The sequence below is a fragment of the Eptesicus fuscus genome, chromosome 6, assembly GCF_027574615.1.
Source record: "Eptesicus fuscus isolate TK198812 chromosome 6, DD_ASM_mEF_20220401, whole genome shotgun sequence".
In the NCBI taxonomy this organism is placed as follows: Eukaryota; Metazoa; Chordata; class Mammalia; order Chiroptera; family Vespertilionidae; genus Eptesicus; species Eptesicus fuscus.
This window is the reverse complement of record NC_072478.1, coordinates 81,733,420-81,752,150: the sequence shown is the minus strand read 5'-3', so window position 1 is coordinate 81,752,150 and position 18,731 is coordinate 81,733,420. Positions and strand designations below refer to the sequence as shown.

The 18,731-nt window shown below is 43.0% G+C and overlaps 1 protein-coding gene across 2 annotated transcripts in view; it reads right to left on the bottom strand.

Moving 5' to 3' along the window:
* The window catches only part of ARHGAP26 (Rho GTPase activating protein 26), a 408,401-nt gene that overhangs the window by 269,184 nt on the left and 120,486 nt on the right, over positions 1-18,731 (bottom strand). For both annotated transcript variants that reach the window (XM_054717998.1, XM_008140911.3), the window contains exons 7-10: positions 11,711-11,815; positions 10,067-10,196; positions 4,953-5,053; positions 1,346-1,440 (exon numbers count right to left, since the gene is read on the bottom strand). In XM_054717998.1, the coding sequence (XP_054573973.1) occupies positions 1,346-1,440; positions 4,953-5,053; positions 10,067-10,196; positions 11,711-11,815 (431 nt within the window). The remainder of the gene's footprint in view (positions 1-1,345; positions 1,441-4,952; positions 5,054-10,066; positions 10,197-11,710; positions 11,816-18,731) is intronic.

The following is an 18,731-nucleotide window of genomic DNA, read 5'->3' as shown; positions in this document are numbered from 1 at the left end:
ACCCTACCCAGGCACGATTTCGTGCACTGGGCCTCTAGTAATAATGACAACAGCTAATACTTGTTGAGCATTTATTATTTACCATTCTGCTAAGTATTTTTATATGCATTTTCTTCTTAAATCCTTACAATTCTAGGAACTAGGTACTATTTCCATCTTAATTTTCCAGATAAGGAAATCAAGGCCCCCAAGAGATTAAGTAACTTAACATGGCTGCTGAACAAAGTCAAAATTTAGATCCAGGTTGCTGGACTAGAGAGCTAGAGTTTGTAATGACTAAACTGCTAAAGAGACACAATTATTTCCATGAACTTCTCATTTTGGCCAAAAGGGCATGTTCTCTGCCTGGGAGCTCCAGCAGCCACAGTGCAGACACATATCCTGGTACCAGAAGGGGTCCCACACATGCCACACGCAGAGGGGCACACCCCAGGTGGTACTCCATTTCTGGATCCTCTAGAGCTGGGGCTAAGTGGCCATAGGTAACGTCTCAAGGAGGGGGAAAGTACTGGCTTATCAAAAACGGTGTGCCTTTTCCATTTAATAAAGGGGAGAAATTAAGTGGCATTACAGGAGAATCATGCTGGGATTTAAGGATCTTCCTGCTAGCACTGCTAATCTTAAACAGATAGCTCAAATAAGCTGAGCACATGGCTTTCTTTGAAAGAATTAACCTGTTGCCAAGGAAAGTGTCTCTAAGAATTGGAATGTTGTCAAACTAGCTTAACACCATGAAATGGTACAACTTAATGAGACACTATAAATCTTGAGGAATAAAACACAGAGTTCTCTCTCCAAAGACTGTGATTTCACAAGTGGGTTGCTATTGTCCCTGGGTGGGCGCGCGCGCGCGCGCACACACACACACACACACACACCCTCACACAGGGGTAGGTGAAAAACTGTAACTAAAAGCTGAGTTGTTTTTTTTAATTGAGGAGAATGTCTCCCCGCCCTTCCCTTTATGCAATTCCTTTTGAATCATTTTATTGAATTTTAAAAAGTAAACATTTCTTTAAAGTAAACAAATCTCAAATAGCTGATATAGTGATGTTAAAGAGTCAGTTTATTTAAACATCTATTCAACATCCTGAGACAAAACACACATTCCTAAGACAAGGAACCTTCACACTAAAATAAAACCAACCAACCAGCAGCTCAGTGCTGAACCAAAAAATGTGAGGAGGTGACACTGATCCTTAAAAATCAGCAACAAGCCAGAATCTATTCCCAAATGAATATTAAAAGGTATAGAAGGAAAAGGGGAAGTTTTGACTGAATGGAAAAGATACGATATCCAAATTCAGTAGTATTTGTTCCTGGGAAAAGTGTGACAGCTACTCACCTGTCTACTGCTTCTACATCAAAGCAAAACCTCTTCTCAATAGAGTCTGTTTTCCGCCGGATGCAGGATTTGAGAGTGATCGACTCATCTTCTCCCTGTTAGGAACACACAGACTATCAAGATGAGGCCAGATTATGGGCTCTGCTTCCCTCCAGAACAAACATGCCCCATGGACAGGACTGATCATTTCCTCTTCTCAAACCTGAATGTTCATGACCACAGGAGGTAAACAGTCGATCATAAACCTTCTCAGGTGGCTAAAATTAGTCAACCATCTTCTACTTGGAGCCAAATGTCTTCAGTACTGGTAGATCATGATGGTCCAGCATCAACCCATGTTACATTAAATTCTTGTTGATATTATTTTAAATAGGCTTAATCTGTAGATTTGACACGAGTCGAAACAAAATGACCTTGAGGTTTCCTCCCAACTCTGAACTTCTTGGGTCTTGGTTCAGTTGTCACTTCTCGGGAAAGTCAAATACCCTTAACACATGTTCACACAGCACCATGTGCTTCTCCCTCCCTCAGAGCACTGATCACAGCTGAAATTTCCCATGGATATGAGCAATGACTCAAATGACATCTCTCTCTTCATTGGACTCTAAGCTCCCTGAGGAAAGGGACTGTGCCTGCTTTTGCTTACTCTTGTATCCCCAGAGCCTAAACAGGCCTTGGACTAGAATAGGCACTCAACAAATGTTTTAACATATATATTGAGGTATAAATAATGTGTAATAAACTGCACACGTTTAACGTGTACAGTTTTATGAGTTTTGATGCCTGTATACATCTGTAAAATCATAACCACAATCAAGCTAATGAATATACCCATCATCTTCAAAAGATTCCTGCTATTCCTTTGTAATCCATCCCTGTACCCAGAAAACACTGAATGTGCTTTCTGTCACTATAGGCAAGTTTGCATCCTATATAATAAAGAGCTAATATGCTAATTAGACCGAACAGCAGAACAACCGTCCAGACAACCTTCCAGACGAAGCCGGAGCTATAAGGGCCGAGGCAGCCGGGGCTGTGAGGGCTGAGGCAAATGGGGCTGTGAGGGACAAGCCCCTTGCACGAATTTTGTGCATTGGGCCTCTAGTATTCTATAACTTTACAGAAATGTAATGCCCTTTTATGTCTGACTTCTTTCACTCAGCATAATTCTTTTGCAATTCAATCATGTTGTGCAAATCAAGAGTTTATTTCTTTTTATTGCTGAGTAGTACTCCATTGCACGAATGAAATGCTATGGTTTTATCATATAGCACTAATTTCTTCTCTTTCTGTCATGTAGGAATTTGTTAAGGATCCTGTTTCTCCTGCCTGTCCCAATCTTTCTTATTCTAAACTAAGGAGGAAGTTAGTAAACTTGCCTAGTTTGTTGAAATAATAGGAAATGTGACTGCATATGGTAAAACTAACCTCGCACTAATATCCGAAAAGTACACAAAACACAGAAGACCTAGGAAGAGATAGTTTATATTCACAGCCTTACATCTATTGGGTTTTACTGAATAGCTAAGATTAAGTTCTCAGATTGAGAACTGCTCCTTCCACACTGTGCGAATGTATGAGTGTAAACACCCAAACACAAGGGATTCTGACTATGTTGATGTCTGACTATATTTCAAATTGAATGGACATGGACTAGCTTCTACTTTGAAAGCTTATAGAGAGGTGTCCCTGGTAAACGGGAGGAACAGGGGAAATATAAAATATTGTCAAATATAAGAAAATAGAAGATTCTGTTCCAAGGATGACTAAATCATATCAAGAAAAATATATTAAGACAATCTGTTCAACTGCCGATGGTTTAAAAAAGTGGGGGATGCAGACAATAATCACTTAAACAGATAAATGAAAAGTTAGAAGGGACAAAAACTAAGTTGTGTTACAAAAGCCTAAATTAAGGATATTTGACCTGGTCAAGAAGGTCAGCAAAGGTTTTCCTGGGCTTGGACTTGAAGAATTCATGAGATAAGACCAGCCTTGGGGATGAAGAAGAGCAAGTGGAAAAAACCTGTGGTCAGTGCTTGGTCCCTAAAGGAACTGAGGGAAGCTAGTGTGGCTAGAGTTCCAGAGCAAAAGGGAAAGTGGAATGAGAAAGGGTTTGAGGAATGCAGCGGCAACATCATGCAGATTGTGGTCTGTATGCTGAGTGCTGTGGGGAAATAATGAAATATGTCAAATGAGGGAAGGAATAAGGTTAGCTTTGGGCTACTGCACACCTCCTACAGAAAGGTGCCTCCTCTCAGACTGCAGGATGCAGGGAAGTCTCCTTCACCAGAGAGAAAAGACAGATCACATAAAAGGGAAATGCATGCAGTGAGTACACCGAGGAAAGGAGAATCCTTGGAGCACAGCAAGGAATTCTCAACCACGGAGCCTGATGCAGCCTCCTGAGTTCCAAATGTGGCCACAAGAACATCCTCCAGCCCACCCACTCTTCATATAGTGTGACTTTGATACTCCTTCTCCCACGGAGAGGCAGTGTCTGCATCCTCTCCCACTGATTTTAGGTGGATTGGGTGGGCTTTTGTGACTGTTTCAAAAAAACATAGGACAGCCCTACCCGGTTTGGCTCAGTGGATAGAGCATCGGCCTGCAGACTGAAGGGTCCCAGGTTCGATTCCAGTCAAGGGCACATGCCCGGATTGTGGGCTCGATCCCCAGTGGGGTCGTGCAGGAGGCAGCCAACCAATGACTCTCTTTTATCATTGATGTTTGTATCTCTCTCTCCCTCTTCCTTCCTCTCTGAAATCAATAAAAATATATTTTTAAAAAAACAACAAACATAGGACAAAAGTAAGGTAATATGACTTCCAAGAGTAGGTCATTAAAAAGCAATGCAGTCTCTGTTTTCATTGCTGGAATATTCACTCTTTAAACACTTAGCTGCCTAGTGGCCACCATGCTGTGAGGAAGCCCAAAAACTATCCCACATAGAGAGACCAGATAGACAGGCCCTGAGACTCCAGAGAAAGAGAGGGAAGAGAAGGAGAGAGGAGAAGGAGGTCAGGAAAAAGAAAGAAAGCTATTCTCAACGGCCTTGAGCTGCTTCAGATGCTCATTGTTCCAGCTAGAGTCACCATCTGATTGGAGCCCCAGGAAAAACCCTGAGCCCAAACCACCCAACCAAGTGCTCACCAAATTCCTGACCCACAGAAACTGTGAGAAATGCTAAGAAGATTGGTATTGTTTTAAAAGTTGCTCAGTTTGGAGGTGATCCGTTACACAGCAACAGATAACTGGAACATCTAAGCTGCCAAATGGCAGCCCTGTGAGTATCAACTGAGAATGATGTAAATCCGTTTCACAGGGTGAGGTCACCCAAGAATTTCCAGCATCTAAACACATTTGACACACTTAATCCTGCATATACGTGAAATACAAGAACCTTTCTTAGTTGTAATTTCTAATATAACTTAGAGCTAAGAATCATTTTGTATAAGTTACTTTTTAGGGTGTTATACCTCCTGGAACTACTGTATAAAAACTAAGAAAATCAGAGTGAAATATTGGAGGTGTTAACTTTATACAAGCATTGTCGTTATTTGTTAGCCAAGCAAATCAAGCATGAAATTTAAAAAAATTAACTCACCCCCTTTCCTCCTGACTTTTGGTCAAATGGTACCATGGTGATCTGTTTGGAATCGCGCTGATATGTACAGTAGTGCTTCACCCAAGAAGTTCCAAAGTGACCTGCAAAATAGTATTTCCCATAAAACAACCACATATGTCCACTGTGTGCCGGGAAGACACACAACCCGTAACCCACAATGCTCACCTACCCTTAACTTGTTTTTAGGTGCACTTATTCCCCACACCAGCTAGACTGGAACAGGCAGAAATCTGATCCCACAGGCTGGAAATGGAGCTTACACGGGCTTTCCTCAGAGACCAAGGAAGACTGTTTCCCACTAAATGCTACATCCAATGGGTCTTAAAATGTAAGGGAAGTAGAGGTTCCCTGGGGAAATTAATTCACTTTCCCATCATCAATCTCCATTTGAAGTTTCCTGTCTCTCCCCTGACAGCAGTAAGATGACTGAGGAAAGAACACAGAAAGGCTCCTCAAAGTGCTTGTCACCGCTCCCATCTGCTGCAATGACTTCATGCTTCCCACACAGCTAGTCTGCGACTATGTGCACAGACAGGAGATTCTGACCTACTTCCAAGCCTCTAATTTTCACTTTAGCAGAACTCAAGAAGACTGAGAAGCAGACAAGAAAATGCAGAGACACCAGAGATACAGAATGGAAGTAACTGTAAGGGCCCAAATGTAATCTAAGGACTCTCCCTCAAAATTATCCCTCAGGAAAGATGGAGATGCACCCTCCCCGCCCCGCCCCCCCCCCCCCCGACATTCAAAGTCTGACTAAGTCTCTGATTTTACCCAGTGCTTATTACTTTATTAGCCTACAAGGACCTCGGCCAATACTAGTCTTAGATGCTTACAGAATCACATAGCAGAAGTTGTGAAAAATAATTATAATATGAATAGAGATTCTGCAGACATTTAATCATTATTTTTCAGGGTGTGATTGACCATTATAAGTGTTGGAGATTACTTAGTAAACTTAAAAAGCAATACAGTAAGTGTCTACATTAGAACATCAGAGTCAAATGAAAAAACCAACCATTCTAATGTCTCTTTTGTGGCTTCAGGAAAAAAATTCAGTGATTGCACAACACAAAGATTCCAAAAGTGCTTGCATCTTGGACAATTTGAGCATCAAAACAAATAAGGACAGTAATGAATTTAGCCTATGAATAAAATGGGAATCCATGATTCCATACTGACAATAGAAGATAGATGGGTGAATGGGCAGATGGATTGGTGGGTGGATGGGTGGAGGGATGGGTGGGTGGATAGATAGATAGTAAAGGAGAAAAGGAGGAAGGGGGAGGGAAAGACAAAGGGAAGGAGGGAGAGAGAGGCAAAGTGAGGTCACTTCCTTACAATATACTAAATGGCAACTGATAAATGTGGAGGAGTAGGAGAGCTGAGAAATCACCATTTTGCAACCATCATAGTAAAGATCAGTTCAGGCAGGATTTTCAGTGGAAGCTGAGTCTATGAGGGACAGGGGTGGGGATATTGACGTGGTCTTAAGCTATTTCCCCACAGACTGCTAATTAGTTACAAGGGAAAAACAGTGACTATACAGGGAAGAAACCAGACAGTACCTCGAATGGGTGATCAAAATTTACATCACCACTGAGGGGCAGATGGCCACAGAGGAGAACACAGTGTTACCTGTGTAGGATATAACCAGGGACACATAATCTGAATCTAATCTTGAGGAAACATTAGCTGAACCCACACTGAAGAATTACATATATTCTTCAAAAATGTCATGTCATAAAGGACAAAGAAAAGCTGAGGAAGTGTTCCAGATAAAGGAGACTAAAGTCATAACAACTAACCACAGTATGAGCTCCTGCCCTGGAGAAAAACAAAACACTGTGTAAAGGTATTTATATGGGGACAACTGACAAAATTGGAATAGACAGTATTATTTATATTAACTGTCTTATCAATGTTAAATTTCCTGCATATGATAACTATAGTTACATAAAAGAATATCCTTATTTTTAGAAAATATACACTGAAGTAAGAGCATGGTATATGCAACCTGTTCTCAAATGGTTCAGAAAAAATTAAAATTGTATATGTATCTGTGACTATGATGTACACACACACACACACACACCCATACAGAGAAAGAATGATATAACTATGGGAAAATGATAAAAATTCATGCATCACCTAGGCCCGGGTGAGCCCAAGTGGCCCTGGGTCTGGGAGAGGCCAAGCGTCCCTGGGTCCGGGAGAGACCATGTGTCCCTGGATCCAGGTGAGGCCTTGTGCAACTAAGCCCGGGTGAGGCCACGTGCCCCTGGGTCTGGGAGAGGCCAAGCGTCCCTGGGTACGGGTGAAGCCAGATCCTGGGTCTGGGTGAGGCCGTGCGCCCCTGGATCCATCCGGGTGAGGCTGGGTCCCAGGCCCGGGTGAGACCACGCGCCCCTTGGGTATGGGTGAGGCCACGTGCCCCTTAGTCCGGGTGACGCCGTGCCCCTGGGTTCGGCCGAGACCAAACCAGAGGGAGTCGGACCTCCATTACCACCATTTGTCCACCATCCAGAGCTGAGGGGTCAGTGCTGACATGTACACATAAGGAACTACTGGACATTGAAATTGGGTCTCAAAAGAACTGTTGGTCCAGGGGGAAGCTCGCTACAGATTGATTCATTTGCCTGTCAGCATAACTATTATTGCTCGTCTCACATTCAGTTCTTATTAGTATATATCTAGTGACATATGATCTCGCTCATCTAGGGGAAATGATGAACAACATAGACTGAGGAACAAGAACAGAACCAGAAGCAAGGAGGCATCGATCGGACTATCGGGCCTCAGAGGGAGGATAGGGGAGGGTAGGGGGAGGGTGGGGGGAGGGGGAGAGTTCAACCAAAGGACCTGTATGCATGCATAAAAGGCTATCCAACGGTTAAGTTCAACAGTGGATTGGGGCATGCATGGGGAGAGGGATGGGATGGGAATGGGGGGATGAGGACAAATATGTGACACCTTAATCAATAAAGAAATTTAAAAAATAAATAAATAAAAAAAATAAAAAAGAAAAAAAATAAAAATAAAAATCAATGGGAAAAAATATCATCAGGTGAGGATTAACAACAACAACAAAAAAAGTGAGCCTGCCCTGGCCGGTTTGGCTCAGTGGATAGAGCGTCGGCCTGCGGACTCAAGGGTCCCAGGTTCGATTCCGGTCAAGGGCATGTACCTTGGTTGCGGGCACATCCCCAGTAGGAGGTGTGCAGGAAGCAGCTGATCGATGTTTCTCTCTCATCGATGTTTCTAACTCTCTATCCCTCTCCCTTCCTCTCTGTAAAAAATCAATAAAATATATTTTTAAAACAAAAAAAAAACAAAAAAAAAAAAAAAAATTCATGCATCAGGGTAAAGGTCATACAGTTGTTCTTCACAATATTCTTGAAACCTTCTTTAAGTTTTGCATTACTTCAAATAATGTTACAAAAACTTCCCAAGAAAAAATAAAGATGTATCCCAATGATATGCTCTGGGCTACTGTGTTAAGAGAAATAAAACGTGGATCCAATGATAATCAAGACATTAATGCTGAAAGAGCATGTGAAGTGTTTGAATAAAATTGTACAATGTAATGTGAGAGTGCAAAAATGCAATACTAATTTTACCTATGTAAGTGAATAATATTAATAAATTAATCATTATAAGTAGACATTGGACTATATTTTTGCAGTCCTAAGAATTTATATTTTCAAGTTCACCTTAAATTTGGGGGGATAGATCTTCTCACTGGGCAAACAAGGCATCCCCTTACATAAGGTATATATGAAACACAGAACTAAAGTAGCTTGTTTCCTACAAACCTCAACAAGCTCGTCCCTGTAAGAATAAGGGACATGAAATTCTTATCACAACCAATGCTCGAACCTCCAACCACACTACTGCCCTTATTGTCCACAGGAAACAATTTTAAGCCCATGCAAATGTTTAGTAATCACTGAACAGAATAATCACTGAAACCAAGTGTTCTATTTCTGCTCCATCAGGAAGCTTGCAGGATGAAGACGTCTGTCTAACCCAAAATCAACAGAAGGACATAAAAGCACAAAACCGGGAAAAATCTGGGAGAAGTAATGTGTCCAGCCAAGAAAGCAGGAGTAGGAGACTAGGAGAAAAGCTATTCATTAAAGAAAACAATCTGCTATCTTTTCCCCCTAGTATTGCTTGCATGAATCAAGCCTGGGAGTGCACAGCCTCATCAGTCATAAAGCCTTCCCCTAGGCCTAGGGCATGAATTTGAGAGTCATCACTGAAAACTCCGTATCACCAGCACCTGGCATTTCTTTCCTGACATCATACCAGTAAAGCAATGATGAGTCTTCTTCCTGGCTCTGGGAATGAGCTCTTGTTTCTATTTATCATAAAATATAAGTGTTGGGCCGAAACCGGTTTGGCTCAGTGGATAGAGCATCGTTCTGCGGACTGAAGGGTCCCAGGTTCGATTCTGGTCAAAGGCATGTACATTGGTTGCGGGCACATCCCCAGTAGGGGGTGTGCAGGAGGCAGCTGGTCGATGTTTCTCTCTCATCGATGTTTCTAGCTCTCTGTCCCTCTCCCTTCCTCTCTGTAAAAAATCAATAAAATATATTTTTTAAATAAAATATAAGTGTTGGGATGACTTGAGGAGAAGAGGGAAAGCACCATGGTTGTCTGGGCCTTGCTGAAACAAGTCTCAAATGAAAACAAAATCACTAAATAGTAAGTCCACCAAAGGATATGACTGCTAATGGACAGTTAGGTCTACCAGGCAAGATTTTCCCAAGTCTTCCATGCCAAAGGTATGGTGTTTAAAGCTAAACTAAGGGGACAGGCACCTCAAGAGTCGAGAGACATGAGGGAGAAAAGAAGCACCACGGAACCTCAATGCATTCCAGTTATAAAGAAAACAGAACATGTCCCTTGGCTGTAGACAAGACTTGTGGACACCACCCTTCCCCTAGGAAACTGAACTATGAAAATACTCTCATTCACCCAAACCTGTGTTTACAAAACTTTTGGCCAGGCACCACTGGACACACCCTTCACCTTGTGGGCAAAAAGCAGGAGCACACCCCAAGCTGTTGGTCGCCACAGGCACTCACGTTTCTCCTGAACGTAGAGGTAACCTTCCATGGTGTAGGGACTGATGGTCTTGTGCTCAAGGGGATTCTCCTTCATTTTTTTCATCAGTGATTCCACTTCTGACCTGGTGCCTTCAAAGCGATTTCTTGTCTAGGATGAAAGGAATTATATTCAAATCAAAGAAATAAAACCCTATCCTCACCTCTAACAATTCAGAACATCAACCAATAGAATTCTTTTATCTAAAAATCAGATAATTTAGCTCTAAAGTGAGCCATCTAAGAATTAGGCAAATATTCAAGAAGTATACTTTAGCCTTAAGGTTCTCTACCAGATTGTCTCTCAAACTCTAAGGACCATCAAAATCACATAAGGAACTTGGAGGAAATGTAAATGCCCAGGCCTCACTCCTAAAGATGAAATGAGTACCTCTGGACCCAGATATGTGTATTTGAAATGAGCATCCAAGGTGATTCTGCTCCACAGGAGGGCATGCCCCAGCTCCCCTCAGGCCTGAGGGGCTCATCCTCCAGCTGCAGGCAATGTTGGTGGCTGATATCTCAGATGGTTCCCTCCTCCAAAGGGAGCTGCCTCACTGAGGGATACTCCCTTCCCCAGGGCAGCCTGTACCCACCCAATGACTAGTCTGGGGACAAAAGGGGAAGATCCCCTTGCTTCTATTCCCATGGCTCCAAAGGCCATCCCAGCTCCAGGGCACCCAGGGCACGGACTGAGGCCTCCGCCTCAACTGCTTCTCAGCTCAACCTCTCCTGCAGGGACTTCACTCTCTAACAAGTATTTCTGCCAACACTGCTCCCTGTAAACCTGCTACGTGTAAATCTCCACTTCCGTTGGCCCTCTGAGGAAGCCAGCCAAAGGGGAAGCCATGCTTTGTGAAACCTTTTCCCAGACTCTGCAACTTCCTGTCAGAGAGAGCTGCAGGCTTCCAAAAGCCATGCAATACAACCCACATGGATGCATTTGGTTTCTTTTCTGCATAGGATCCTCTGGAGACAAAGACAATGTACATACTAACATGGTCAGACGTAATTAAGAAGGGGTCTCGGGCCCCAGGAACTGCTAACCAAAGAGCCTTAGGCAGGATTCTGAGCACAAAGAGGCCCCGCTGTGTAAACCACACTGACTTGGATTTCCTCTCAGCCTTACTAAGAGTTGAACAAGAGCACATCCTTTGAGCTGGAGGTCAGCATGTGTGCCCCACCCCCACTCCTAAACACACACACACACACACACACACACACACACACACACACTCCAAGGTCTCCTGTGGCCAGGCAGCTAGATGCACAGAAGGGGGCTAGGCAGGGCAGGGCAGGGCTGGGCTGGGCTGGGCTGGGCTGGGCCTTCCACTGCCAAAGGAAATCCTGACTCTGGTGCGACAGATTTAAAACATAATCAGCAGCAGCACTTCCGAAAACATAAATAGTGCTTTGGAATAATAGAGAATAGGATGATGTTCTAATCTGTGGCCACCAAGACCCTAGAAAAGCTTGCCCCCATCTGCCCTTTGAACCAAACAAGACCGACCCTTCCCCCTTACCTGCATTCCATCCCAGATAAGTGCTCTCTATGCAACCAGAACCATAATTTGTTTTTTCCTTTCCTTAACTGAGGAAAGGAAGTCTGTCCCTTTGCCCACTCACGTTCTGTATGCTAATGGTCAGCTGCATCTTGAAGTCGCTGAAATCCTTGGCCAGTTCATAACCGTGGTGATAGAAAGTGAAAAGTCCTTGCAAGAATGCCAGTAGCTGCAATGAGGTAGAAAGGCAGAGTTCACCACATAAGTAGGCCAAAGAGGTTATTATGTAGTTGTATCTGAGTTCCCAACCCCGGTTGAAAATCTAGAATAAAGTAATAAAATGGCTATCACTTACTGAACACTATTTGTACTCGAGACACAGTAACTTTATGTGCACTGTACTGAGCACTCACAGCAACCTATTAGGTACGTACCACTGTTATCTTCATTTTCATAATGAGGAGGTAGTCTCAGAGAGGTCAAGTAACTTGCCCCAAAACACACAGTAAGTGGCAGCCGAGATTTGAAGCCAGATCTCCTTGACACCAACACCCAAGCTCTTACCCTGTGAGCCTCACCACCTCTTAAGATAAACATTTTGTCAGAAAAGTAAAGACCAGAGCTCCAAGTCTGTCTTCTCCTAATACGCTTGTAATACCAGGTTACTGTGCAGAAGTTTGTGGTTACATTGATAACCAACAAGAAAGAAAAGGAAGCTGGTATATTCTGAGTCTGAAGTCTAACAGGCAAAGTCAAACCAAAAAAAATCATCCAGGTCAGACTTCAGCTCAAGTGTGCTTCTCAGCTTTCCCTCAACTATTCAAAAGTAAGCACTATGGATTCCTTTATTAAAATGCTCCCATGTTCCCACATTTTCAGGTACGAAGGTTTCCCTAAATTCTCATTTAAATTGCCTTGGGCTAAAGGTAAACCCATTCGTTGTTTAGTCTTGTCTTTAGTGAAGAGTGCAAACATCTGTCCACTAAAATTCTTATAAGAGGCCTTCATATACTTAAAAACTATTAATGTCCTTGCCCTGGGCTCCTACCAGCCTTCCCTCCTCCAGCGGAATAAACGTCCCTTCGGTCTTTTCTCTGAGCCTAGGTGCAAGCCTCAAGGCTGCCCTGGGCCCTCCCCGAGTTCTATGCATCTTGCCTCAGTTCCAAACCTCAATCTGAAAAAGGATTATAGTCAGAGCTTGAACAAGGTTTAGAAGAACCAGAACTTCGCCTCTATCCTAGGCTCAGTTCTACTGAATTTGGGGACCATACCCGTTCTAACTGGAACTTCAATGCCGACTCACATGTTCTAAATGGTCCACTCTGACCTCTCTGATCTGCCTCTACCACATGTTACATCAGACACAGTTGCTTTACTTTATGTTGTGTTCAGTTTTTCTGTCCCTAAATGAAGATACCTTTACCTATTAACTGTGGTCTCACTTATTTTCACCTAAATCTCCTTTTCTGAGAGTCAGCCCTAATAATGGGGGAACTCATTCCACACTACTACTCTCCCACCATGCTTGTGACAGAAATGGAAAGCACCAAGGTATGTGCAACGCTAACTGAGATCAGAGGAAAGACCTGTCTTTGGGCTGAGCCACAGGCCCAGCCCAGTTTATCAAAGATCTCTGTACTAGGAAGTCAGACAAAATCCAGCTTACAACAATGTGGTACCTTGACTTTCCACTGCCTCTGCCCCTGCATCACCCATCCCCTGAGATCCTCATGGAAGGAGGGGGAGCAGGCATTGCTGGATCCTGTGGCTGTAAAAAATTCATCTAGTGGCACCACAGACAGATCCCTAAGTCAATGAATGGGCGGTAAGGTACATAGAGTCACCAAAGACTAATGATAAACGCTTGCTTCAAGGATGACCAAGCCTTTGGACTTACTCTATGTAGAATACTTTTTTGAGAAGGCCCATACTTTTCCTTCTAGATGGCTCCAGTAATATACAAGAAGGGGCTCAGATGACAAACCTAGTGTCGGTTTTCACAATGAAAACTGTTCTGGCTCTTCCCTCCCTGCTGTCCTTGAATGCTGTGCCCATCACTTTTCCAAGGCACTGAACTATTCCCTACAGGAGAATAAAGCAGAAGATAAGCAGCTAGTTCTAAGGTCATTCCTCCTATTAACTCTGATTTATCCTTCCCTTAAAGTCAACAAAGCCTCTCTTGAGCAGAGTAATTAAATATCTCAAACAGCTCACTAAGATGCCACCCGGGCACACACACAAGCGCTCCAAAGGCAGAGTTACTTATATTTACTTTGGTTTTCACTTCCTTTGGTATCATACCTGATCATCCATTTTTCTATGGAAAGCGATTCCGTAGACATTGCTACCTTTGGCCCATTTTCCCTTCTTTATCCCCCATGTAGCATCTTTTCTCTTTACCCCACCTGCTGACATATCCTTCCCATAAACCATATGAACCTTGAACCTGTTACCCGGTGGGAAATCAAAGTCCATTCCTCGGGGTGCCAGGCGAGGCCCGGAGAAGGACTCCAGAGACGGAAAGATCTGTCTGCCTCAAAGAAATGTTTCTACTCAAACACACAGAGGAAGAGCGTGCTGCAGCCTCACCTGCTTGTCAGACAAAAGAAGCCAGTATGGCCACCCAGGCTCCTCCCTGAACAGTCACAGCACAACCAAGACCTTCCCCACCTCCCTTTGCCTGCACCTCCATCGTTGTGTTTCTTAGGAAATACCTGTTAAAAAAAATCCATTCCTAGCTGACAACATTGATCTAATTTATTTATTTTTAAATAAGCAAAAATGTAACTCCTTCATTTTAGTGGGCTGCATCACTCCGGACTATCTGATAACTTTAGGTTGTTTCCATTCATAGAATAGAGCTACTGTTATGGGTTAAATTGTGTCCTCACCTGCTACAACCCTGCCCCTCCAGCCAAAAGATATGTTTAAGTCCTGAGTGCCATACCTCAAAATGTGATTTTATTTAGAAACGGGGCCTTTACAGAGGTAATCAAGTTAAAATGAAGCCATTAGGCCTTAATCTAAAATGACTGGTATCCTTACAAAAGGGACACAGAGAAATTGGACACAGAAACTCACAGGGAAGATGAGGGATAGGACAGATGCTTCTTTAATTTGAGGAATGACAAATACTGCCAGCAAACCACCAGAAACTGGGAAGAGGAAAGAAAGGATCATTTCCCTGCAGGTTTCAGAGGGAACATGCCCTATCGACACCTTGACCTTAGACTTCTTGCCTTTTACACTATGAGGCATTCATTACATTTCTGTTGCTCTAAGATATCTGGTTGTGGTACCTGTCTACAGGAAACCCAGCAAACTACTGTAGCTGCCAAGAAGCATTCATTCATACAACAAAGGACAGACAGTAGTATGATGAAAAGCTGGGCTGGGTAGGTCATGTAACTGCCTTTAGCTCATCTTTTACAGGAGAACAATAATGCTACCTACACTGGGTTGTGTACACACTGAGATCATCTATGAAATGGGCTGAGATTAGCACACGAGTGCCAGCAGGAGCTGCTCAGCAAGAGAGATAATCACACCAATGTGTTAGAAGATGCACTGTGTTAACAGGGTCCAGGCCAGACTGAAGAAGGGGGAACAGGACAGGATGCAACAGACCAAAGAGAAAGAACAAAGACCTGCCATGGGGCAGGAGCAGTGAGAAATGATAGGAAGGCACAGCACCGAGAACACTCAGGAGGTGGAACTCAAGAGGATGCAGCGTCTGACACGTGAGAATGAGTTCTCTGTAGCACTGGGTAGCCTTCAATTATGAAAACTTGGTGAACAGACGGAGCAGGGCTTCACCTTCATGAAGTCAGTACATCATAATCTGTGATGCAAATGTCCAGAACATTTAGTACCTCAACAAGAAAATGAAGGCTTCCAGGGTGCACACACACCAAAAGATGTATGTATACTTCAGACCCCAGAAGTCTGATTTTTCTTCCTTGGAACACTAAAATTTTGTTTCTTTTTCTGAAGGTCAATAACATCCTGGTACATGAAGTTACTTTCTAAGAAACAAATGAACACAGTCAATGGGCATGGGAGCTCCTTGAGTGGTTAGAAGAGTCCTTTCATTGCAACCAATTCAAACTATAAATACCAACCCATTTACTAAATGTGACCTTGAAGACGTAAATAAATGTGCTTCCATTCCTTCATCTGAAAACAGATATAAAAATAGTACCTACCCTCCCAGATATTATAAGGACTGGATGACAATGTAGGTAATGTATGTGATACCGGCACAGGTCACACAGTTTCAGCCAGTATCAATTGTTATTTCATGTTCTTTTGTACAATGTAGGCCAGTGGCTCAAACTTTAATATGCAGCAGAATCATCTAAAGGACTTACTAAAATACAGATTACTGGGCCCCACCTGCCAATTTTGGGCTTGGGTGGAGCCTGAGAATTTGTATTTCTAAGACTTTGAGGACCACCGATCTTGCCAGTGGCATTTTCCTTCCATGAGTCTCTTCTCCCTCTTCTCCACAGCTCCTGAAACCACTGGCCTGTCTGGAAGCTGGTGTATTCACAAACAAGAACTCCTGTAGAAAAGTGAAGGTTCAACATCTGCATCCTATACCCAGCCTCTCAACCGACCCATTTAATTTAATGTGGGCAAGTCTCTTCAATCTAACATGAGACCAGAATTATTTTTTCCATTAGGTTTCCAGGTGCCTCACCTTTATGACTTAAGGAACACCTGCAAACCACAATGGTTTTCTACTCTTTCAACTGTTCTGGCACTTCTATACCATCCATCCTGTCCAACCTGGCACTGAACTGCCTGCTGCCTTGGCAATCCCTCTTCTGTATGCATCTTGCTTCCCCAGTGAGGCTGTGAGCTCTTCACACACACTGCTGGGTCTTCAGCATTTCCTATGGTAATCAGTAAATAAATGCTTTTAGATTTACTAAAAAATAATGAACTAACTGCCCTAGCTGGTTTGGCTCAGTGGTAGAGCATCGGCCTGCGGACTGAAGGGTCCCGGGTTCGATTCCAGTCAAGGGCACATACCCGGGTTGCAGGCTCAATCCTCAGTAGGGGGCATGCAGGAGGCAGCCAATCAATGATTCTCGTCATTGATATTTCCATCTCTCTCTCCCTTTTCCTTCCTCTCTGAAATTAATAAAAATATATTTTTTGAAAATAAAAATAATTAATTACATGCTAATTAATAATTATACAATAAATATATAAAATTGTGTGCTAATTAGGTTAGCTCTGTTCTAAGCATCTTACATGGACAAACTCAGTTAATCCTCATAACAGCTTTATATGGTTAAGGTGGTATTATTTACCCATTTTGCAGATGAGAGAACTGAGGCTCAGAGGAACAAATAACTTCCCCCAAGAACACACAGCTAGAAAATGGCTGAGTTGGGATTTAAATCTAGGCAGTCTGGCTCTAGAGCGCTTAACAATGATGCTATACTGCCTCTCAAAAGACTCAAGAACTGATATACTACAGCAGAATACCAGTACATGGAAGGATAAAACCTTGTAGATTTCTTGGGGGAGAGAGAGACAAACAAACAGGAAAAGGAGGAGGAGAAGGAGAAGAAGGAGGAAGAGGAGGAAAGCCCACCTAAATCAGCAGACTCACCCAGCTGAGCCTAGCCTAGACTGGATGAACCCTACATAGATATAAAAAATAAAACCCTATTCTTGTATGAGGTTTTTGTGGTTATTTGTCAATCAGCAATGGCTAAAAGATACAATATCTGATTCACTAGGAATACCTACTGAGAGATCAAAGTGGACAAAAAAAACTAAGCTCCAAAATGTAGGATGGGCCAATTAAAATGCAACTCATCCAAATTAGGCAACTACAGAGTAATATTAATCAGCATATTATACATAACATAAGGATGATTAGAATCGCAATGTGTTTTTTTCCCCACTAGAAATTCTAGTAAAAGCAAAGAAAAATGCCAAAGGCAAATTCTGAGAGAGCATTTTCATTCCTGCCGACCACAGGAAACAGTCTTCGGTAAACCACTGATTGGAAAGCCTGGCTTTCACACCTCTGTGCCCTAAGCAGGGAAACCAACAAGCTCGCTTTCTCTGACAGATGGCTTCTCCCACCTGGCACACCCCACTGTGGCAGAGACCACTGCTAAATAGGAAGCTGGCTCTAAAGTTTCCAATATTCAGATAAGAAGACTGAAGTAATTAGGGATTTTTAAAACTTTGCCAGACAAGGTGGCCGCAAGTGAAATTCCAGTAGAGTAAAAGATGTCAGCATCAAATTCCAAAGCCATCTGGAGCCTTGAAAAAACTATCAGCAAGTCTACATGCCTAAAAAGCATCCCAAAAGTTTGTAAATTAGACATGGGGTACAAAACACTCTTTACTTAAAAAAAATAGTCATTTTCTTTCCGTTTCTTATCATTTTGTTCTTATTTGCTTAAGAGAATTACTCTTTCTTAACTCTACGTCGATAAGAATCTTACGTGGATAGAGATCCCAGGCTTGGGTCTAAATCAGAAGCTGCATTTTGACTGAAAAATGCAAGATCTGAAAGAGTTTTGAATTGAGACCCTTATGATCTTCTGGTGTTTCTATGAAGCCTTCTGAACGGTGCCAGGGTGGGGTGGGGCAGCTTCATGCATGTCACTACAACCACGATGGGGTGGCCTAAACCAAAGCCAGACTTGTTCCCACACTACAACCTTTCATGGCCACGGAGACACTGCCCCCGTATAAATCCCACCACAGTGCATCCTGTGACTCTGGTTATAACAAATAGAGTGAGAAATCACACTATAAAGCATCTTTTAATGTATCAGTGGGATGAAGAGGTGCTTTGAACTCAGGAGACAAAGGAGAAAGGTCTGTACAGTCTCCTATTTCATGGGTTACTACTACCTTTGGATTATTTGAGGGAGACAGGAATGGGGGAGGGAGGAGGAAAGTGTAATCACTATTGATTGGCAAGATGAAAACTCCACTCCTCTCTTATTGTCACTAATTCCACCTGCAAACCAGACAGGACCATCCAGGGTGGCTAGAAGAATGCACTACCACCGTACCTGGAGTTGTATGGGAATGACCACAGGAAAAACCCAGGGAGGCCAGACTGAGAAAGCTCTGTTCTTTACCAGAAGGCCCAGCATCAGGGC